Genomic DNA, 25,291 nt, shown 5'->3' with positions numbered 1-25,291 from the left:
ATTGTCAGCGATCGGGGTCCCCAGTTCGCGTCTCAGTTTTAGAGAGAGCTCTGCCGTTTACTCAGCATAGAGTTGAACCTCTCCTCTGCATACCATCCCGAGATGAATGGGTTGGTGGAGAGAACCAACCATACTCTGGTGACATATTTGCGACATTTCGTCTCTGCTAGGCAGGATGACTGGGCATCTTTGCTTCCTTGGGCGGAATTTGCCTTGAACAACGCCGTAGCCGATTCCACTGGTCAGACTCCTTTTCTCCTTAATTACGGCCAGCATCCGCATGTCCCTATGCCCATGCCCGTGTCATCCACCGATTCTAGGGTGGCAGACTGGGTGGTGGAGGCACGTGACATCTGGGACCGCACACTGGATGCCATCCGGGCCTCCAAGGAGAGAATGAGGGTTTCGGCTGATACACACCGGCGCCCCGCTCCGGTCTTTGCTCCTGGCGACTTAGTGTGGCTCTCCGCCCATAACATCAGGCTGCGAGTTGAGTCCACTAAGTTTGCTCCTCACTACATTGGCCCGTTTAAGGTTCTGGAACAGGTCAACCCTGTGGTCTACCGTTTGGCTATTCCTCCACGCCTTGGTATCACCGATACTTTTCACGTTTCCCTCTTAAAGCCCGTTCATTTGTCCCGGTTTTCTGAGTCATCTGCTGGGACATCGGGTTCATCCATGGATGAGTTTGAGGTGAATGCTATTGTGGGGTGCAAGGTGGTACGTGGCAAGAAGTTTTATCTGGTGGACTGGAAGGGTCACGGCCCAGAGGATAGAACCTGGGAGCCTGTGAAGCACATTCGGGCTCCGCTGCTTATTGCAGCTTTTGAGCGTAGTGAGGCTCAAGGAGGGGGGCCCTAGGAGGGGGGGTAATGTTAGGAGTCGAGTTTCCTCTGCTGCACAGGGGGAATCTCGATCCGTGTCTGCTGCGGTCTCCCATTCTGCATCAGCCGCAGTGGGGTCTGCTCAGCGGAGACGTCGCTCCCAGCGTCTCGCTGAGGCTGATTCTGTGCATAGGGTCACTACTGCCTTTTCTGGCTTTCCTATGGTACCCTGCACTGATCTGCGGCGAGCAGGCTTCTCTGGGACTAAGTCCTTATTTACACACACTGAGCATGCCCAGGGCAAGATCTCCCGTTGGAGGTCGAGGGTCACATGCTCAGGTACTGCAGCGCATCCCATTGGTCCTCCAGGAAGGTCCTGAAAGGGCAAAACTTCGGTAGCAGCTTCCTGTGCTGTAACTATATAAACTGTGCATGACCGCACGGCCATGCGCTAGTATTGTTTTGATATTATGTGTGTGTGTAGATGGATGTATGTTGTTGTAGCTGTTTTTCATTCTGACCCAAATGTCAGCTTACAGATCACCAGTGAGACCAAATTGTGGAGTTACGCCCAACATTTTACAAGCGCGCTTGGAGACAAAAAGACACCTCACACATATCCTGTGAGCAAGTCACTTTTATCTGAAGTAATAGAGCAAGAAGCAATATTTTATACCATTTACACATAATGCATTTCAATGTAACTCATGTAGCGCCCACCATCACCCAGGGTCATACTGACCTTTATTCTCTAACGTACCCGGAGCATGTTGTGACTGAATATTGGGAACATACATGATAAGAAGTACAGTCTCCTTGAAGCGGAGACACTAAGACTACTGCATCAACAGATTCTAGTAATTCTAACAACTAAAGGCAAGAGGCACTTAAAGGCAAACTATTAACCCGTCTATATCAATTTCCCCCTTTTGTAAATGGTATAACCTCTGCTACGGGGTCAGATGATGTCCACAAAGGAGCTATTGTCTCATGGGTCTAATACCCACAAGGGGACTTCCTACCTGCTTCACCCATCCACCCTCAGTGTGGACACTCACCTCCCCAGTCAACAGTGGCCATACGGGGCCTATGATATACTACAGAAGGTTCAGCCTTAGGGTTTTTTTCTACACATACATTATTCCATAGCTTAGGTAATACATATATTAGCGCTTTTACGGCTACATAAAAGAATAAGTAAAGCAACAAAATTTGCATACAAGTCTGTAAAACACCGAAAATAATCCATCCCGCTAGGCCGCTAAGCCAATTGGCTGGAAAAAAAAAGGAGTCTCTATATTGTATTAGTCTCATTAAGAGCCTTAAGGAACCACGAAAATCTGAGTCCAAGTCTCACTGTGCATGCAGTGTGGTGTTAATACCTTCCTTGGGTCCTGGGGTAAGGGTACCGTCACACTATACGATTTACCTACGATCACGACCAGCGATATGACCTGGCCGTGATCGTAGGTAAATTGTAGTGTGGTCGCTGGGGAGCTGTCACACAGACCGCTCTCCAGCGACCAAGATGCCGAGGTCCCTGGGTAACCAGGGTAAACATCGGGTAACTAAGCGCAGGACCGCGCTTAGTTACCCGATGTTTACCCTGGTTACAAGCGTTAAACTAAAAAAAAACAAACAGCACATACTTACATTCTGGTGTCCGTCAGGTCCCTTGCAGTCTGCTTCCCGCACTCAGTGACTGCCGGCCGTAAAGTGAAAGTGAAAGCACAGCCGCTGTGCTCTGCTTTCACTTTACGGCCGGCAGTCACAGTGCTGGAAGCAGACTGCAAGGGACCTGACGGACACCAGAATGTAAGTATGTGCTGTTTGTTTTTTTTTAGTTTAACGCTTGTAACCAGGGTAAACATCGGGTAACTGAGCGCGGTCCTGCGCTTAGTTACCCGATGTTTACCCTGGTTACAAGTGAACGCATCGCTGGATCGCATCGCTAGATCGGTGTCACACACACCGATCTAGCGATGACAGCGGGAGATCCAGCGATGAAAGAAAGTTCTAAATGATCTGCTACGACGTACGATTCTCAGCAGGATCCCTGATCGCTGCTGCGTGTCAGACACAGCGATATCGTAACGATATCGCTGGAACGTCACGAATCGTACCGTCGTAGCGATCGAAATGTTATAGTGTGACGGTACCCTAAGGCTAAGTACAGCATAGTCCTTGCAGATACTGGGCTGTGTGCACAGATCCAACAGTCCAGCAGTTTTTGTCCTTCCGCGTCTTTTATAAGAAAAGCAAGATGTTGAATAAGTTTGTTTATCCAGTGTCTCTGTAAGGTGCAAACATCCTACCACTGCCAGCAAGGTGATTAGGAGAACCGTCATTCTGCTGGTGAAAAGATCTTTTTGCAGTGACTGGCAAGGATCCAGGTGGGCTTTCCCTCAGGTTTCCCTGAGGTGAATGTGGTCAGCTTTAAAACGGACTTTAAAACGGGCCGTCAAACCGTGGATCTAGGCTCCTTCTCACGTGTCTGTGTATGACCACCAATCACCTGGATTCAGCTGATATACGTCTACACTGGCATTAGGATCTGGAATGGATGAGAACACATGTTTATGCACCACATTAAGTCTTTTCTGTAAGGCCTGGACATGGGCTGTCATAGCACCGTGTTGCTTTTGTAGCACCTGTGGGAAGTACAGACCAGCCTCTGGCAAACTACTAAACAGGACTTCAAAAGGACACAAGCCTGTCTTTCTATTTGGAGTGTGTGTGACTAAAAAGAGTGCAAGAGACAAACACTCTACCCCGCTCTTTCCTTTGTCTGCCATGGCCTTTGATTTTCCAGTTTAAGTGTCCCATTTAGTCTCATCACTTTCCCACTACTTTGTGGTCTATATGGTGCATGATATGCTTGCTGTACTCCCAGGACCTGCATGACTTCCCTCATTATTTCTCCCGTGAAGTGTGTCCCTATCGCTGTCTATGGTTTCTAGGACACCATACCTGCAGATCAGTTTTTTTCATGAGTTTGTCTGCAGTCGCTTTTGTATTTGCTCATTTTACCAGATAGGCTTCCAGCCAACCTCAGAAGAGATCTACACATACTAGGATATTTTTCACACACTCCTACCTTGGGTAGCTGTATGTAGCCAGTCTGCAGTCTCTGAAGCGGGTAGAGAGGCCTGGGTGTCGCTTTCTTAGGGATTTTTACTGTTTTACCTGGGTTGTGCTGTGCACAGATGAGGCATGACCGTACGAGCTTTGCGGCTGCGTAACTGAAACCAGGAGCGATCCAGAAGGCATCTTGTGTTGCTTGCGCCATGATTGGGAGCAGAGATCTTGGTATATACGATTTATCCTGATTCTCCCATACTCCTTCTGAGTTCAGCTCAGCTCCCATTCTCCCAGTGTTCCTTCTCTGTTTGGGCAGCTGGAGGGATTTCAGGACATCTAGGCTCAGTGTGGCTGGAATACGCTGACTCCCCGCCACCGTCCACTGCTCCCTAGGCTGCCTTGCTGCTACTTTAGCAGCCTCGTCCGTCCTTCTGTTGCCCTTTTCCTCCACAGAGTCATCGTCCGTGAGTGCTTTTTACCTTGACGATGCCAACCTGGACTGATAGCGTCAATGCCTCCACTAATTGTTTCACCAGCTCTGCATTTTTAATGGGCTTACCGGCTGATGTAAGAAAAGTTCTGCTTCTTCAGATAGGGCAATAATCATGGGATATTCCCCATGCACAATTCAAATCTGTGTAACTGTTAGCGACTTTATCTGCAGCAGCTCTACACACTTCAGTGAGTGCCTTCAACTCTGCCTCCTGCACCGACATGTGAGGAGCGAGTGGTTCAGCTCGGATTACCTCATGTGAGGATACTACTGCATATCCAATGTAGAGTCGCCCATTCTGGTGGTATCTGAAGCCATCTACAAAAATAAAAAAACTCAAAATATGCATTAGGAACAAGTCTCTTCATCAGGCAAAGACTAATGAAGACTAGACTGATGAAGAGACCTGTGTAGTCTCGAAAGCTTGCAATTTGTTACCATCTTTTCAGTTAGCCGTTAAAAGGTATCAACCACTGAGGACTCTCAATTCTAATTATTTTTCTATCCACTGGCTAACACGGTACCAATATATATTTCTTTCCTGCATTAGGAACAGGTTTTTTTTTCTTCCCACGAACATATGTAAAACCCACTGTCTCCTGACTCATCAGTTCCTATGCAGTCATGTTCGTGCGTCATGTCAACGTCATGTCATGTTCTCTTTCCCACCTGCCAATGCTGTCACCAATTCCCCCTTTTCTGAATCCGCAGGCAGATGAGTGGCTGGATTCAGAACATTATGTCTTTTGAGGGTGACATATTCAGGAATTAGTATTAGAGCACATTTAAGTCTGATCTGTCTCTCCTTAGACAGGTGTTTTGGTTGAACTTGTACGAGTATGGCATTAATGTCACGTGGGGAACAAATTGTCAAAAAGAAAAAGTCAGTGTGATCTCACATGCCTTTCAGTAATACAGCAGCTCTTACAGCACGTACACATGTAGAAGACCCTCTAATCACGGGGTCTAATTGTGCTAAGTAGTAAGCTATCGGTCTCTGTTTCTTTCCATGTTGCTGTTTCAGTACTGCGTTAGCATGTCCACCCTGCTCTGTGCAAAATAAGAAAAATGGCTGATCATAGTTTGGAATGTCTGACACAATGAGCAGCTTGAGAGAGTGGAAGGAGTGAATTGCTTCTTGAGTGAGATTGTAGGGTTCTGATGGCAAACAGTCATAGAGTGGGTGCATCATTTGTGAAGCAGACCTTATCCAAGGCCTACAGTAGGTCACCAAACCTAGAAAGGTGCGTAGATGCTGGTGTGACCTGGGTAAAGGGAGATTTGTATTGCTTGTTTTCTGTCTTCAGTCAGGTGTCTTGTACCTTCAGCAATACAATGTCCTAAAAATGTCACCTTTTGTTTGCAATCACGTGAGACTCTGCAACCCTTTTCTGCCCAAAAAAAAACACAGCAAGGAAACTGTCTGGTCCGGGCAGCAGAGCAAGAGGTCATCCACGTACTGTAATAGTGCAATCTGTGGATGAGGTGGTTGCCACTGCTCAAGAATCCCTGCCATCGCTGTTGAATAGATGGTTGGGGAGTTCTTTTCCCCCTTTGTGGGAGGACCATCCAACAGTATTGTTTACCTTCGTGAGTGAAAGAAAAAAAAATACTGACAGTCAGAGTGCAGTGGTACAGAGAAAAATGCATTTGCCAAATCAATAACTGTGAAACATTTTGACATTGCGGGGATCTGTGACCGTACGGTGTGTGTATTAGGGACTGTTGAGGTCACATTCACTGTAACATCATTAATAGCTCGTTAGTCATGAACCATTCTGTAAGTGTCAGGGGAACCCTTGGGTCCTTTTTTTTTTTTCTTAATGGGATACAAAAGGGTGTGGCAGGGGGAATATCTCTGCACTAGAACCCCTGCTTTAACATACTCTTTAATATTCCTGCTCAGGGCCATTGATTTGACTAGACTTAAGGGGTATTGCCTTAACCAGAGAGGAGTGATTACTTCTCTTGATTTATCATGACAGGGGGAATGGGCAGCCGACCCATCTCAGATATTCCCCTTGCCCAAACGGTGTCTGGTACCTGACTCTTTTCCCTGTCCTCAGACATTCTGGTGTCAGGTGATACTTTCACTACTCTTGCCATATACACCATTTCTGCAATATTACACAAGTGTTTATATAAGTCACACATTAATGTCCAAATATTTATACCCGTATTTGATTGGGTAGAGTACCCCTTAAAAAAACTAAATTTGATTCACAAAATGTTACCAAAAGAAAATTATATATATAAAATTACGAAAGATACTGAGTCATAAAACGGGGGAGCACAATGCCATAGGCCACAGCAAAGCACAAGCTTATTCTAAGAAAGTAGCAGCCCTATATAAATCCATAACTAACAGTTCCAATTACAAAAAGAAGGGATTTGAAAAATGCCAAATATCAATGCCAGTTGCTTGCGATAAGGTATAAGGACTGGAAAAGACAAATAAACAGTGACTATGGTTTGAGCCAATATAATGAATGGCTAAAAAAAACTATATATCATATGAAGACAACCTAGAAATACACAGTAACTATACCATCTTGTGTAAGGAAACTACTAAAACTGGCATATGAATGGAATAAATTTTACCTGTGGTATAATGTGCACGTGGAAGACCCTGGCGTCCCTCTGCCACAAGTGTTTATATGAAAAGGGGACTGTCATGATCCCAATGGCAGGGGATCACAAAAGGACAAGCACACAAAAAACAGAACAAGCTCTAGGGTGATGGAAACTAAGCTGACCGCGATCCTGAACCTAATTCACAACACTAGCAGTAGCCGGGGAACGTGCCTACGATGATTCTAGACGTCTCGCGCCAGCCGAAGGACTAGCTTCCCCTATTAGAAGAAACAAAGACCTCTCTTGCCTCCAGAGAAACACCCCACAGAAATAGCAGCCCCCCACATATAATGACGGTGAAATGAGAGGAAAGCACATACGTAGTAATGAAAACAGATTCAGCAAAATGAGGCCCGCTAAAACTAGATAGCAGAGGATACAAAAGTGAACTGCGCGGTCAGCGAAAAACCCTACAAAAAACCATCCTGAAATTACCTGAACTCATGTGCCAACTCATGGAACATGAGGAGTAATATCAGCCCACTAGAGCAACCAGCAACAAGGAATCACATAACTGCAAGCTGGACTAAAACAAAATAAAGCAAAACGTGGAACAGGAAAATCAAAAACTTAGCTTGTCCTGATGATTACAGAAGCGGAAAGCAGAGGTAACAAGACACACTGAATACATTGATCGCCAGCGAGGAAATGACAAGAAAGCCAGGTTAAATAGGAAACTCCCATATCCTGATAGAACAGGTGGACACCAGAGACCGCAGAGAACACAAGTCACCCAGTACCATCAGTAACCACCAGAGGGAGCCCAAAAACAGAATCCACAACAGGGGACTTGTGACTGTAATACCCTCAGGAGAGCACTATATATTGGCCTAGACAGCACTCAACTCTGCTCCCAGCAAATTCATAGGGGTATTGTCACTAACAATAAGTTTGTAAGCACCTCTTGGCTGTCTCGTGACTCTAGTCTTTTCTTGTTTAGTCATAGGGGCTTCAGTCGCTTGTCCCCCTACCCTCATGTATTCCACAGTCTCGTCAGTAATCTTGTCTGGCAGTATCAAGTCTTTGTGTACTAGTCCCAGCTTCCCCAGTGTCGGTCAAGAATTCTGTCTATTTCCCTCCCAGCATTGGTATGGTGGTCATCAAGGCAGGACCAGGTCCGGAGGGGACATGAACAGGGCACACATTTGTCACTGGGTTGTCAGTTTCCTAGTCTGAATTGGTCTGAGTGTCCATTTTCTCCACAATTCCAGCACTTCACTGTTTCTAAGTCCTTAGGTCCCTTACTACGTCTCTACTGTTTTCCTCGTTTTCCAGCATACATGACACGTCGTCTTATTGTCCTAGTTTCTTCAACTCCTGAGCAACCTTCAGGAGGTCTTTGGATCTACATTTCTCCATTTAGGTCTGGCTGTCTGTACTGCGTCTCGTAAGCCTTTTGTCATACCGTCAATGAATGTATTTACCAATATTTTAACATCGAGTGGGTTTACTGGACTGTACCCCATGTCTGCCCATGTCAGCTGTAACCGTCCAGAGTACATCTCTACTCTCTCTCCTTTAGTCACATCTGTAAAAGTCTTAATTTGCATCCTAGTACATCACCTGCTTTGGTGCTCACCAACTCTCTAGGTCTGCTCAGGTGCACTTATACGTCCATCATATTGTCTTTGTCTGTAAAATGGGAAAGGTTTGTTCACAGGGTCAGCCAATCATTTTAGCATAGCTAGCTAGTCAGAGGGCTTCCAGGAATAATACTCCTGTATCTGTCTTACACAACCTGATGTGGTTGGTTCTCTGGTGGTGGGGGTGACATGACATGCTGGTCCCAAAAGGTAATGTCCCCACTAACCACAATCCTGTGTCAGCTTTTCATGTCACTACAATACATGATCTTGTCTGGAGAGGATTCAGTGTAATTCACTTAGGTTGGGTTACATCACAGATCATACAAGTATTTCTCCAGTCTGGGTTTGTCTGACCGCAATGTTTACAAGTCCATCGGTCTTGTCTCGGTCTCTGGTTATACAAAGGTATGACCGTAGCAGTAGTGTGTCGGTCATAGTCGGACTTTTAAGCATCAAAACATTCATAATACACCTTACTACCATCCTGCTGCACTCTCTCTCAGATGCCATTTATTCACATGCTATTTTCCTCATTTGTCTGTGCCTTTTTGAACATCCAAACATCCATCCACTCATTGGATTTTTTTTGCCTGTTTCAATATTGGTCTCACATCTTTCACTGCTTCCTTTCCTTCTCTGTCTTTTACAATCTCTATAGCGGTTCTGGATCCCATTGGGGGCCCTGACTGCACACAGAATAAGTTGCCCATGGCTTCAACTTATCCGCTCAGACACTCACCTCTAAAAATGCCCTTTATTAGTGTGCCTTGCCTTAAACCAGGGTTGCAACACGTGACAAGTCAGAGTGAGTGTCAAGGTTTAGCGAGCAGGTTACACCACCTACCACTTGGTAGACCTAAAGGATTCTAGCGAGCAGGTTAACCACCTACCACTCGGTAGATCAGCTGGCTAGCACAGCTCCATAGACGGCAAGGTTACACCACCAATTTGCCGTAGGCTGACTGTAGCAGGTTACACCACCTATTACATCAGCCGTGCAGTTGGCTACCTCCTCTGTTGATCCTCAATTTGCTATATCAATCACTCAACTTGAAGCAGGAGAATCTTTTACCAATCTTTTCAATCACTTTAAGTTTCCTCTAAAATAGGCACAATTCTTTCACTTTCAAATTCCAACTTCAATTGTACAACATTCCCTTTATCTTCAATACCTACAGTACTTATTGCTTTAAACACAAATCTCTCAGCGTGTACTAAACCAAAGACAGAATATGCACAGCTCCATATTCTTCAGCGCAGCTGCATGGACCCCCCCTTTCTCTGGCCCGCATCACAAGGAGGAGAAAATCAAAAACAATTCGCGCAGGGGTTCGCCCCTCCCATCAAGTGTAAACACAGATAAAAGCTTGTCTTACACACACAGAAACAGAATGCAGCAGTTTTCAGACTTAATCTCTACAAAACATTCATTCTCTCGGAATTAAAAACAGTTTCTCTATACAGGCAGATCACTGCATAACTTGAATAAGCTGATTCTGACCGCGTCCAGCCCAAACACATATAGAAACCTATCCAATGTCAAACCACACATAACACGGGTTTCACTGAATCTCAGATGTAAATTAAATGTACATTAAAAATATCCACAACTCATTCATCCTGGACAATTAACAACAGTTAGATAAGTAATGATACTTATGTGATCACTCATACATACATGCTCATTCAGGGATTGTTGTTTCTTTTCCTTTCACTTTCAGTTGATTTTTACAAGAAGAAAATCCCTTATCTCAATCCCTCCACCTAATTCAGCTCAAACTGCGCTGAATAATGTCTTCTGTCACATACAGAGGACCACACCTAACGGAACCCCTCATCAATCAGGGATTTACTTATTTATCCCTGATACTCATTTACTCACCTGTCATCTCATTCAGAGTTCTCATAGACATACAAGGTTCACACAGCCTGCCTATTTTGCACTTTGGAATTAACACAACTCTATATAACACAAACTGCAGCAGTGTCCACTGACACTCTGAAAGCACTTTAAGGCCAAACAACAAAAAATCACGGCCTTATACAAAATACAGCTTCATATAATGTACTGCCAATCCAAAATGACCAAAATAACAACACTGCACAGAGTCTATCCCAGCTCTGTATTACACACTACACAAATACACAACCAATTAGGATACTGACAAATAATACAGATAACAATTATCATCTTATAACTCTATTATTCAACTCTCATACAGACATAAATAGACAAAACACAAAACTCACTGGTGATGTGGATTCTTTGAACCATGTTGGCAGCCATTTACCCAGAGGTACGAAGAGATCCAGATGAGAGATTGCAAGTGCAAAACAGGTTTGTAAGAATAATATTTCTCACCATGCTGCAGCTGGTGTTTTGCATGCCAATCTCCCAGAAGCTCCCCCATACGGATTCTGAATAAGCTGGATACACGGCCCCACGTTGGGCGCCAAAACTGTTGTAGCTGTTTTTCATTCTGACCCAAATGTCAGCTTACAGATCACCAGTGAGACCAAATTGTGGAGTTACGCCCATCATTTTACAAGCGCGCTTGGAGACAAAAAGACACCTCACACATATCCTGTGAGCAAGTCACTTTTATCTGAAGTAATAGAGCAAGAAGCAATATTTTATACCATTTACACATAATGCATTTCAATGTAACTCATGTAGCGCCCACCATCACCCAGGGTCATACTGACCTTTATTCCCTAACGTACCCGGAGCATGTTGTGACTGAATATTGGGAACATACATGATAAGAAGTACAGTCTCCTTGAAGCGGAGACACTAAGACTACTGCATCAACAGATTCTAGTAATTCTAACAATTAAAGGCAAGAGGCACTTAAAGGCAAACTATTAACCCTTCTATATCAATGTCGAAGGATGAAAGCTCCTAAATATCCCATTCCTAGTGTTGTTCTCTGTTTGTGAATGGAGGTAGCTATCTAGCGCCCGACTAGCCATCAGCACGTAACACACATCACAGCGTCCAGTTGCTGTGTCCGCCAGTACGGCGCCGTGTGCTTTCTCTGCGCTTTCCTGACCCAAGCCTGGGTGGTTAGTGGCGTCCGTCAGTGCGGCACCGCACGCACTCTCGTGACTTTATATATTATTATTTATGTTTCTCTGACACCCCAGTTGCGGTGTCGAGCGCATGAGGTCTTCTGAACTCAAATCCTCAGTCTCGGGTTTGAGATTAGAGACTCCTCGCTTGCGCTCTATGTGCGGTACCGCGGTCCTGTGACGCAACAGGGTCGCTTACTTCACACAGGGTGGAGTTAACCCATGTGTGTATTCTTATAGTACCGCCATATAGTCCGTCTTTACTAGCAGCAGGGTTTTTACCTGCACGGTGGACCTCGGACTGCGAACACACCTACTTCCATATCATCTTATACTTGGTGCGTTCTGCCAGTCCTTAACATATACTATTACTGATTGAGATAAGATGTCTGCACAGGCAAAAACATTTTGGGTGAAATTTAATGTTGCTAAATGTAAAGTAGGCCACAGTAATGGTATTAAATTTAACAACTAATTGGGCCATACAGTCAAAGTAGTACTTTGCAAAATTACAATCTTATTACAGAAGATATGTCTACAAAATGGTATGAAAAATGTGAATAAAAAGTAGATAGGCTACAAGAGCTAAACAAGAGGTGAAACAGCTAGGCCAAAAATACAGATAAAAGGTAATGACAAAGTGTGCAATAGATAAAAAGGCAACTCTAATTATATAGATAAATAGGAAGCTAAGTAACATTTAAAAATGGACAGATTTACATATAACCACAAAAGCTCAATTAAAAGAGAGCTATAGCTTAATCAACAAGAAAGAATCAGAATCCAGAGTGTATAAATAATATTCAAATAATAATGCAAGTAGCACATAGTACAGAGACATAATATCCCATAGTGAACTTTGATTTGTATGATTTGCAAATTATATACATCATCGTATCACCTAATGACATGATAACAAAGTAATAGATCACACCACAAAATCCCAAGAACCGTCGACCACGTTTCACTGATAAGACAGCTTCATCATGAGTAATGGTATTGCTGCACATACATTAAATGGAAATATACAAAGTATTACAGGTCAGAAGTACTTGGGTATTCTGATCTGTAATTGTAAGCAGTAGTATTCAATGTCAAGTGCAGCTGCAAAAGCAATTATATGTCAAACTGCACCTCAACATGGTCTGATACTTGGAGTATAAGCAATTGTGTATACCATTTCAATTATATCAATGGCAAAACTGGGGTAATTGTGCTATGTAGACTCTCACAAATGTACTATATCTTGGTTAAGAAGTTTAATATTTTTTAAAATGTAGTGATTTATTCCATTTATTTAACATGGTGTGTGATTTGTAGCTTAACAGTAATTAAGTCACTATGTATATTGTATTTCTAACCTTAATATCTATTGTTTTAAAAGGGCTTGAAACCTATGGACCACAATGGACTGGCTGATCCATATGTTAAATTACATTTACTTCCAGGAGCTAGTAAGGTAGGAGTAATTTAGCTTTCTGTGTTTACTGTTCTTACAAATTGCTATTCTTCATTTCACAGATTTAATTTTCATAAATATATTTATTGCTGTTTTTAAAGAATTATTTAATTCCACCTATTATCAAATATGATAAAATAATATTTCTAGCTTAAAACCAAATGCCTCACAGTGTCACTGAAGCCTCAATTGTGGTGAATATGTAAGGTGTTGTTCTCTGGATGATTCTAGATTTGTGATTTTTGCTTTTGATTGTATTGCTGATGCTGCTTTTATATTTAGCATGAAGAAAATGTGAAAACCTTCATCTTCAATGTGTTTTCTGTGTTGATATCCAGGACACCACTCTATTCCCTGACTATCTTATTCTAGTCTACTGGTCATTTTCTGGACTCTTAGGGCATTTGCACACAATGTCTTTTTCAGATGGAATCCGCCTGTAACCCCCCTGAAAAAGCACTGAAAAGAATGAAATGAACAATTTCACTGCAATATAAAAATGAATTGTTGTGCATGAATTCTGTCTTTTGTCATATCTTTTAACTGTTTCAGGCTTATAAAGCTATGAAGTGGATAAATTAAGCAACCTGACCATTCTGGCAGTTTTTGCTCAGAAGCCGTTGACATTTTATACCGTATATGGAATTTAAAAAATGCAGATTTGCAGACACAACCAATGTCAGAAAAGGCACTTAAGGGAAAATTCAACCAGTGTTTTTCTGAAGCATCTTTTTCTGAATCATCAAAAAGATGCTGTATACACTTACCCCTTAGGTTATAATCAAAGAGAGACTTCAGTGACATTAAAAAATTGCATGTTTTCAAGTAAAAACTACTTGAGGAAACCCATTTTTTCTTTTCTTGAGGAATTTCCTGAAGTTTGAAGAGTTTTGAAGAAGTTTTATTTTGAAGACTTGCAGCCATTTGTTTTGACTGTGTCTAGCTTGGAAATGTTTCCACAGGAATCTATTTAAGAAGTGAAATTAACTTTTATTTTTCACAAAATATTTTTCAAAATCTCATCTGTAAAAAAGTATAAAAAACTCATGAACAGCAGAGTGAATTTTCCATAGAATTAAATGTGAAGGGTTTTCCAAGCTTTTTTAACAGCTTTCCAACATGTGACGCAATAGTACGCACATGTCAGACTCCCCCTGTTTGGTGTGGGCTTCGGCGCTGAGCCCGCACCTTTCTGGGCACATGACAGCTGATCTATACTTTTGAATGTTGGTTGTGCTTTCACACTCGTGGTAGCATGATACGGACTCTACAACCCACACAAGTGGCTTGGGTAGTGCAACTCATCCAGGATGGCACATCAATGCGAGCTGTAACAAGAAGGTTTGTTGTGTCTTTCAATGTAGTGTCCAGAGGCTGGAGGCGCTACCAGGAGACAGGCCAGTAAACCAGGTGACATGGAGGGGGCCATAGGAGGGAAACTACCCAGCAGCAGGACCGCTACCTCAGCTTTTGTGCAAGGAGGAACAGGAGGAGCAATGACAGAGCCCTGCAAAATGACCTCCAGCAGGCCACAAATGTGCATGTGTCAGCACAAATGGTTAGAAACCAACTCCATGAGGATGGTCTGAGTGCCCGATGTCCACAGATGGGGGTTGTGCTCACAGCCCAACACTGTGCAGGATGCTTGGCATTTGCCACAGAACACCAGGATTGGCAAATTCACCACTGACGCCCTGTGTTCTTCACAGATGAAAGCAGGTTCACAGTGAGCACATGTCATAGACGTGACAGAGTCTTGAGACGCTATGGAGAGTGATCTGCTGCCAGCAACATCCTTCAGCATGACCGGTTTGGCAGTGGGTCAGCAATGGTGTGGGGTGGCATTTCTTAGGAGGGCCAAACAGTGCTCCATGTGCTCACCAGAGGTAGCCTGACTGCCATTTGGTACCAAGATGAGATCCTCAGACCCCTTGTGAGACCATATGCAGGTACAGTTGGCCCTGGGTTCCTCCTAATGCAGGACAATGCCAGACCTCATGTAGCTGGAGTGTGTCAGCAGTTCCTGCAAGATGAAGGCATTGAAGCTATGGACTGGCCCGCCCTTGTCTTGATACATTTCCACTGAAGTTGGATCAGCCTGTAACTTCATTTTCCACTTTGATTTTGAGCATCATTCCAACTCCAGACCTCCATGGGATATTAGTTATGATTTAAGTTGATCATTTTTAGGTTTTATTGTTCTCAATACATTCCATTATGTAATGAATAAAGATTTACAACTGGATTATTTCATTCAGTGATATCGAGGATGTGGGATTTTAGTGTTTCCTTTATTTTTTTGAGCAGTGTAGTTAAGTGCTGCTGTCAGTCTCTGACAGCAGCATTTAATTCACGCTTACAGGAAGCGCGTCACTAATCCCACTTATCGGTGACCCCATCACATGATCACGGGTCACCAGACAACCAGAGGTCTGCAGCAGACCTCTATGGTCATCATTGCCAGATTGCTATGGACAACCTGTGGTCAACGCTCATAGCAAGTGAACATTTCTGCTACACACAAGTGATCCTGTGGGCAGCAGAGGTGATCAAAGTACTGCAGTTTCTATTCTCCCATGGAGAATAGTGAAGCATGCAAAAGGTTAAAGTAAAAAAAATGTTTTTTAAAAAGTAAAAAAATATAAAGTTCAAATCACCTCCCTTTCGCCCCATTCAAAATAAAACAATAAAAAAATAAAATATACATATATTTGGTATCACCGCTTTCAAAGTCGCATGATCTATCAATATAAAAAAAATTATCCGATCGCTAAACAGCGTAATGAGAAAAAAAATAAAAACGCTAGAATTACATTTTTTTGGTCGCCACTACATTGCAATAAAATGCAATAACGGGCATTCAAAAGATCCTATCTGCACCAAAATGGTATCAATAAAAATGTCAGGTTGATGTGCAAAAAATATGCCCTCGCCCAGCCCCAGATCATGAAAAATTGAGATGCTACAGGTCTTGGAAAATAGTGTAATTTTTTGTATTTTTTTTCACCACTTAATTAAAAAAAAAATCTATATATGTTTGGTGTCTGTGAACACGTGATGATCTTTAGAGTCATAATGGCAGGTCAGTTTTAGTGAACATGGTAACAAAAAAAAACCTGTGGACTTGCACTTTTTTTTGCAATTTCACCACACTTCGAATATTTTTTCCATTTTCCATTGCACAATATGTTAAAACAAATGGTTTGTCAAAAGTACAACTTTCCCAAATTTTCTGATAGAATATTTTCAGATAAATAATGGATACATTAAAAAAATACTTTTTTCTCATCATTAAAAAGCTATTCTACTGAAAAACAAAATATTTATTAGTTACAAAGAATGTCTTTTTTTGTTTTTTTTAACTGAACAATAAATATCTGGCATGTTAGTGGCTCAGTTAATTTTAATGTCGCTTTTAAATGTTTTTATTACTCTGTATCAAGGTTTTTTTAAAATCTTCCTATTCATTAAAAATGAAATGCTGAACTTCCTTCTAAAAGAAAAATACAGCAAATGGAAAACGTAGCTTGTTATACAGTACATTTCAGCTCTGAATGTGAAATACAAAAATGGAGAACTTCAAAGCCAACTTTAAAAAGTATGATTTCATATAGCCTCAAGCCAATATAGATTTTACTACTCACATTCATTAATTTTAAAACATCTTATAATGTACTTCTGTCTTCTCCATTGTGCTACAGCCTGACCCCAGCATATATTTTACAGTGATCATACCTTTATCTTGGCTAATTGCTTAAGAATAAAAAAAATCTTAAGTTAAAATGTCCCTAAAGAAGACATTTAAAGGACAGGTTTTAAAGAGTAATGAAAGAGTTATATGTACATAACTAAGCCAAAACCATAATAGAAAAATGAAAAATTATATTTCCCTTATTAATAGTGATGAGCGAGCACTAAAATGCTGTGGTGCTCGTTGCTCGGGTTGAGCAGATTGGAATACTCGGGTACTTGACCAGAACAATGAGCCCAATGTAAGTCTATGGGAGACCCGAGTATTTTTACCATGATCCCCCCCGGTGGTCCTTTTAAGGTCTAAAAACGTCTGAAAATGATGGAAACACTGCTCAAATGACACAGGGACATCATGGGGATCGCCCCTGGAAGCATTCCTGACTCCTAGTTCACAGCTTTAATAATTTTTTTCCGAGATTCATGCCATTTTGCCCGATGCCACAAAATATCATTAAAAGAAACCAAAACGGGTTTTGCTGGGAAATATGTCAAGGTACATCCTTTGCAGGTTAATGACTTGCCTGTAAGGCCAAATATTTAACCCCAGACCGAAAATTTCCTCCCCCACTTAGGCTTAGTCCAACTCAGGCCTGGGCTCCACAGCGTTCACCCAGTGTGCTGTCAGGAAAATGTAGCATCCCTGGCAACAAGCACTTGTCCATGTGTTGGTCATTAAGTGGACCTTCCCAGTAACTGCGTTGGTCAGGGAATGGGTGACATTATGGTACATGTGCTGGTGTAAGACAGGATCAACACACCAGGAAAAATAGTGGCAGACACTGACACTAATATTGTAACTAGGTGTTCTGCCCACAAAGTTTGGTACTTTGATGACATGTGCTTGAGCATGCTAGTGGTGGTCAAGCTGATAGTGTTCTGGCCCATGCTCATCTTGGTATGGCACAAGTTGCAAATGACCGTTGCTTTGTCAGCAGCACTTTTTTTAAAAATACGCTATACTGGGGAAGCACCTACTGATTGGTTTGGGAACTTGATGCGTGTGGGTTTTCTGGGAAACAGTTGCCTGCCTTCTCCCTCTGGCCACCCCACTGCCTCTGTCTTCTTTTTGCAGTGCTCCAGATCCCTCCTCATCTACACTGCTGTACTCGCTCTGCATGGTACCTTTCCAGGTTGGGTCAGTGACTTCAACGTCCACCACCTCTTCTTTCACTTCCACACTCTGGTCCCCGTGAATTATTGATCTAACAACATCAATTATTGGCAGCTGTGTCTTATCATCATCTATCTCTTGAGACACTAATTGCCATTTCCCATCATTATCTTCTGACCGTGGCAGCTCAAATAATTGGCCACCACTGATCTCCTAATGTGCTTTTTGAAATGTGCAGGACAGGAGGCCAGAATCAATAAATCGAAATGTAAACAGTTCCTCGGAGTGTCTGAGTGTCGAATCACTTGTCTCCTGGAACTCACCATGATGAGAGGGAGGAGGATGATGGTGAGGATTATTTAGTTCATACTCTTGGTTAAAGAGACTGGACCAGGTGGAAAACAGGGTGGTGCTGGGAAACCTACTGTAAGCATTATCTGCCATCGAACTGACTAACTGTTTTCATTGTTCTTGCTTCAAGAATGGTGTCCATGCCCATATACAAAGTGGGAAAGTGTAGCGCTCGTGCCCAGACTGGGTGGCGAGAGCGAGCATTGTGACCCCACTGTGCCACAAACCAGACTACTCTGGAGGAGCGTGACTGAGCAGCTACCTTGGTGTTCACTGAAGCCTCTAGTGGTGAGGTAAGGCTTTTGTGGCAGGTAGCTGTCAGGTATCACTGCAGGACGGTGTCTGGCTATAGCAGCAGATCCCACTAGGGAACAGAAGTCTATTGACAGGTGCAGGCAAGTACAGATGGGCACAACTGGAACTCAGGCGGGCACTGCTGGCTCTCTGGCACGCAGGCGGGCACAGAGCAGACTGGAGAAATTGGGACTGTAATGGGTAGGACAGAAAATCAGGCAGGTATGAGCAGGAAAAGGGAGCAGGTAGGAATCAGTACAGAGTGGAAGACCAGGAACTGTAACGGTCCAGTTCAGACTAGAAGGACAAGGACAGGTAGGATGCGGAGCAGGAGCAGAGCAAAGCTGCAGGATGCAGAGAGCAATGCAGAGCCACAGGAGGCGAGATGAGAGTAGAGCAGAACCACAGAATGCAGTGAGCAGAGCAGAACCGTAGGTTGCAGTGAGTAGAGCAGAGCAGAGCCGCAGGATGCGGCAAGCAGAGCACAGCCGCAGGTTGCGGCAAGCAGAGCAAAGCTGCAGGTTGCGGTGAGCAGAGCAAAACTGCAGGTTGCGGCGAGCATAGCAGAGCAGAGCTCTGTATATCCATATACATTTGGTATTTTTTCTATAAATTTTGTTGCATAGGTTTGCACTATTTTTTTCTGTATTTGATTGCAGTGTTCATTATTATGGAGATGGGATTATTTTTATTATTATTATTTTTTTTACGTCCATAGTTTACTTGGCACTATGCACTTCTTTTACGTGGTTGCACATACCTAATTACTACCTTTTTGTATGGATTCTGGCGAATATTTGGATAGCCACAATTGTAATGAGTCAGTGTATGTTGTATTTTAAGGTTTGACTCTAACTGTATATAGTCCGTCCGTAATATATATCCTTATTCTTTTATATATATATTTTTTGTCTCCAAGTACAGGCACAGTGTTAGTGCCATTGCCATATATATTTAAATAAAGGCATTTTTTATATATTAGCTTGTCCTTACTACTTTATTATTTTTTATTATCCTTTTTTCCCTCTATCTTTGGTTCTTTTTTCTTGCTGCTTGCTAATAATCCTGTGATAGACTGGGAATCTGGGGGCATTGTTAAATGGGGTCCTAATTGTAGTAAAAGTTGCCTTTATACTGTGTCTGTGTCATCCATCAGTCTGGAGGGTATTCCGGATTACCTGAAGGACTTTGAGGATGTGTTCTCTGAAAAGGAGGCTGAGGTTCTACCACCACACCGCCCATTCGATTGTGCGCTTGATCTTGTTCCTGCTGCCAATTTTCCCAAGGCCCATCTGTACAATCTCTCTGGCCCTGAGCGGGCTGCCATAAAGCAGTATATTTCTGTTAGTCTTCGGCCATCTGTTTTCCCAGTGGCGGCGGGGTTCTTTCTTGTCAAGAAAAAGGATAGTGGTTTACGCCCATGCCTCGATTTTCAAGAATTGAATAAAATCACTGTAATGAACACTTATCCCCTCCAACTTATACCTGATTTGTACAATCAATTGTCATGAGCCAGGTGGTTCTCTAAGTTTGAGAATTTGGTTATGCCCTTTGGCCTGACTAATGCACCAGCAGTATTCCAGAATTTTATTAATCATGTTTTCTCAGATTTTATTGGGCGCTTCATGGTAGTTTATCTGGATGATATATTTATATATTCTTCAGATAAACAGAGTCACATGGATCATCTCCATGCTGTTCTCCAGAGACTCAGGGAAAACTCACTCTTTGCTACACTGGAGAAGTGTTCATTTTTTGCTCAAGAATTGTCTTTCCAAGGGGTTATTTTGTCTGCTGAGGGGTTCCATATGGACCATAGAAAGGTACAGGCTATTGTGGATTGGGCGCAACCCAGAGATCTCAAGGGTCTTCAGTGTTTACTGGGTTTTGCTAATTACTATAGAAAATTCATCAAGGGGTTTTCTCAGGTGGTCAAACCCCTGACTGATTTAATTCATAAGGGGGCTGATCTGTGAGTGGGCATCCTGGAATCTCGGCCATGTGTAAAGACATTGCTAGGCTGTTTTGGAAGCCCTGTTGGCTTCTGACATCACTGGATTTGTGTCCTCCTGCAAAACTTGTGCTCGTGCAAAAAAATCCCATAACTGGCCGGCCGGGAAATTGGTGCCGCTGCCAATTCCAGAGATACAGTGGACTCATCTGTCCATGTATTTTATCACCGATCTTCCCCCCTCTAATGGCAAAACCATGATCTGGGTAGTTGTTGATAGGTTCAGTAAACAGGTGCATTTTGTACCATTGATGGATCGTAATGCTGAGACTCTATCAAAACTATTCATTGAGCATATGGTCCGATTGCATGATTTGCCTGTCAGTGTGGTGTCTGATAGAGGAGTGCAATTTGTAATGAAATTCTGGAGGGCTTTTTCTAAAAGGCTGGGTATCAGTCTGACCTTTTCATCGGCCTATCATCCTGAGACTAACTGTCAGACTGAAAGGACCAATCAGTCAATATCAGCAGATATTGTGTTATCTTGCCACATCTAGACAGGATGATTGGTGCCCTTCGGTACCCATGGCAGAATTCACTTTCAATAATCATGTCAATAAATCCACTGGTACTTCCCCATTCTTTAACAACTATGGGTTTCATCCTCACTTTGGTGAGTTTTCTCAGCTGGATTCAGGGTGTCCAGGGGTGGATTCAGCCTTTCAGCAGTTGGGAGAGGTCTGGAGGGAGGTTCAGAGAAACAGTGGCAAGGCTCAGATCAAGTATAAATTTTTTGCGGATAAAAGACGTTCGGTGGGGCCGGTTTTCCAGGTGGGGGATAAGGTATGGTTATCCACCAAGAATATAAGGTTGAGGATTCCTTTGGCTAAGTTAGGGCCCAAGTTTAAAGGGCCTTATGAAATGTTAGAGGTGGTTAATCCTGTGGCCTTTCACCTGCGCCTGCCTATGTCGTTGCGGATCCCCAATGTGTTCCATAAGGCGCTTCTGAAGGGTACTCAGGGTACTCTCCCTTGTACCCACCACCTGTTGTGGTAGATGGTCAGCCCAAGTATGAGGTGGAAGGGGATGTGGATTCTCGCATGCTCTGCCGTTCTCTATGATATTTGGTCCATTGGAAAGGTTAAGGTCCTGAGAACCGGTCATGGGTGTCGGTGTTTTTGGTCCATGCGGATCAGTTGGTCCGGGCCTTTCACACTCATTATCCAGGCAAACCTGAGGGTCCATTGGCCCCCCATTTAGAGAGGGGCACTGTTATGATCCAGACAGGGGTTTGTTTCATGTTATTCTCTCCCCGGTCTGGTCATGCTGGGGTTACCTTTCTCTGCCTCATTTTGGCTTTGGTGTGGCTATTTCAGTCTGCTGTGACCACAGACCTATGTCAGTAATAGTTCATGCTCCCAGGCTAGAGCCGTTGACCCCTGTGCTGTCCTCTGCCCATGTACTCTGTTCCAGTGACTTCCCTTTTCTGCCATCCCGCTTTGTCTTAGTGTTCCCTCCCAGTTCTTGGACCTCTTGGTATGTGACCCGGCTTGTCTTCTGACCTGTTTCATTGTCTCTCGTCTCGGTTATATCTGCTCCCATCTGGCTCTGACTTCTGGCTTGTATTTGACCACGTGTATTGATGTGACCTCTTGTACTTCTTGTCCTGACGGTTTCTGACTCAGCTCATCTGACCACTCTTTCATCACTTGGTGGTACATGTGCTGTTGCTCAGTGGTGTTACGCTGTGTGTGCTGCTTCTCTTCCAGCATCCCCTGGTGGAGTTTTCGCTATACTGCATTGCAGCAGCATTACACTAGGACCTATGATATTCTTCATTGTGGGGGCTCTTCAAAAGGTAAGAAATGGATTTAAAGGTAATTGTTTTCCCAAAATTGGGTTGTTTAACAGGATATACCAATGGTCCTTGAGGATTTTTCTTATTTTCTTGTGATGCACATTAAATTTGCTCTGTTGTATGTTTTTTTTGGATTTCAAGTAGCGTTTTCTGATCATACTTCTTAGTGTTAGAGAAAGCCCTTTTACCAGTTTATTGTGATATTTCTTGTGATAAAATCTAACGTGCAATTTTTTAAATCCAACCACTCACTATAATGACCACTATTATAATGTTTGTAACTGTTGGCATCAACCTTTTTGAAAAAAGTCTTAGTGCAAATCTGATCTTTCAAAGTAAAAATAATGATGTCAAGGAAATCTATGGGATGTGCAGTGATGGTGAGCTAGACAGTGAGACCTCAATCATTTGCATTATTCTCACAGATAAAAGCCTGGATATCCTTTGCAAAATCATCCCATATGAAGAAAGGATCATCAATGTATCTTTTATATATAATAACGTTATCCCTATAGTTACCCTTGTGTATGTACAATTCTTCAAAAATTCCCATAAATAGATTAGCATATGTGGGTGCGACATTAGACCCCTTCACAGTCTCACATATCTCGTGATATGATTCACCTTGAAATATGAAATAGTTATTCTTAAAGATTAATGAAAAACATTCATAAATGAACTATTTTTGACATAAAAAAGGGGCTTGTATCCTTTTCCAGGTATTTCTCAAAGCACAAAAGACCAATGTCATGCAAAATATTAGAATATATGGAAGCTACTGTACATGAAGTGTTATAAAAACTATATTATGGTTTCCATTTAATAGTTTGTAACATATGGATCAATTGGGTAGAGTCCCTAAGGTGTATGGTTAGACTGAGTGAGGACATGAATCTGCATGATTCTGTCAATGTATTCCGAAAGATTGCTCGCAAATGATTCTATCACTGAAATGATGGGTCTCCCTGGTGGATTTATCAGGCTTTTGTGTATCTTTGGCAAGTGATAGAAAAAGGAATAGATTTGTTTTTAACAGACAAAAGTATCTTTTTGCGTGAATACAACACATTATCAGTGACTGCTTTATTGATTAATGCATTATAGAGTAGAAGCACATTTTGTAGTAAAGCTGGAGATGCTTTAACATAATTGTCAGCGTCTGAAATGATTTGCTGTGCTTCCTTGCAGTAATCCCCATAATTCTGTATGAAAACCCCTTGTCTACTGCTGCAATCTGATAACTATATCCATATTTTTATTAAGTGATCTAATAGCCTCTCTATCAATTCTTGTTAGATTGTGAGTACCGTATATACTCGGGTATAAGCTGACCCGAGTATAAGCCGAGACCCCTAATTTTGCCACAAAAAAAATGGGAAAACTTAATGACTCGAATATAAGCCTAGGGAGGAAAATGCAGCAGCTACTGGTAAATGTCAAAAATAAAAATAGATACCAATAAAAGTTAAATTAATTGAGACATCAGTAGGTTGTGTTTTTGAATATCCATATTGAATCAGGAGCCCCATATAATGCTCCATACAGCTTATGATGGCCCCATAAGATGCTACATATTAAAATATGCCCCATATAATGCTGCACAAATGCTGATTATGGTCCCAGAAGATGCTCTATAGAGATATTTGCCCCATATAATGCTGCACAAATGCTGATTATGGCCCCACAAGATGCTCCATAGACACATTTGCCCCATATAATGCTGCACAAATGCTGATTATGGCCCCATAAGATGCTCCATATTTGCCCCATATAATGCTGCATAAATGCTGATTATGGCCCCATAAGATGCTCCATAGACACATTTGCCCCATATAATGCTGCACAAATGCTGATTATGGCCCCATAAGATGCTCCATAGAGATATTTGCCCCATGTAATGCTCCACAAATGCTGATTATGGCCCCATAAGATGCTCCATACGGACATTTGCCCCATATGCTGTTGCTGCGATTAAAAAATAAAAAAAATCACATACTCACCTCTCGTCGCTCAGGCCCCTGGCACTTGCTATAGTCACTAGGGTTGAGCGAAATGGGTCGGCCATTTTCAGAAGTCGCCGACTTTTGGCAAAGTCGGGTTTCATGAAACCCGACCCGACCCCTGTGTGGTGTCGGCTATGAGGTTGGCGATCTTCTGAATCTGGTATCAGAATTCCGATACTGAGTTCCGATATGTTTGCAATATCGGAAATCGGTATTGGAATCCATACTTAAGTGTAAAATAAAGAATTAAAATAAAAAATATTGCTATACTTACCCTCTGACGCGCCCTGGTACTAACCGGCAGCCTTCCTTCCTATGAATCAGCGCTTGAAGGACCTTTGGTGACGTCGCGGCTTGTGATTGGTCGCGTGAGCGGTCACATGGGCGGTCGCCCATGTACAAATCCCTAGTTAGACCGCACATGGAGTACTGTGTCCAGTTTTGGGCACCGGTGCTCAGGAAGGATATAATGGAACTAGAGAGAGTACAAAGGTGGGCAACAAAATTAATAAAGGGGATGGGAGAACTACAATACCCAGATAGATTAGCGAAATTAGGATTATTTAGTCTAGAAAAAAGACGACTGAGGGGCGATCTAATAACCATGTATAAGTATATAAGGGGACAATACAAATATCTCGCTGAGGATCTGTTTATACCAAGGAAGGTGACGGGCACAAGGGGGCATTCTTTGCGTCTGGAGGAGAGAAGGTTTTTCCACCAACATAGAAGAAGATTCTTTACTGTTAGGGCAGTGAGAATCTGGAATTGCTTGCCTGAGGAGGTGGTGATGGCGAACTCAGTCGAGGGGTTCAAGAGAG

General features: G+C 42.7%; 1 protein-coding gene across 2 annotated transcripts in view; it reads left to right on the top strand.

Moving 5' to 3' along the window:
* Window positions 1–25,291, top strand: part of DOC2B (double C2 domain beta) — a 1,593,495-nt gene that overhangs the window by 847,280 nt on the left and 720,924 nt on the right. For both annotated transcript variants that reach the window (XM_069757350.1, XM_069757348.1), the window contains one exon: window positions 13,075–13,149. In XM_069757350.1, coding sequence (XP_069613451.1) covers window positions 13,075–13,149 — 75 coding nt within the window. The remainder of the gene's footprint in view (window positions 1–13,074; window positions 13,150–25,291) is intronic.

This window comes from Ranitomeya imitator, chromosome 3 (assembly GCF_032444005.1).
Source record: "Ranitomeya imitator isolate aRanImi1 chromosome 3, aRanImi1.pri, whole genome shotgun sequence".
Taxonomy (NCBI): Eukaryota; Metazoa; Chordata; class Amphibia; order Anura; family Dendrobatidae; genus Ranitomeya; species Ranitomeya imitator.
The sequence above is the reverse complement of the archived record's forward strand: the minus strand, read 5'-3'. Positions and strand labels throughout refer to the sequence as shown.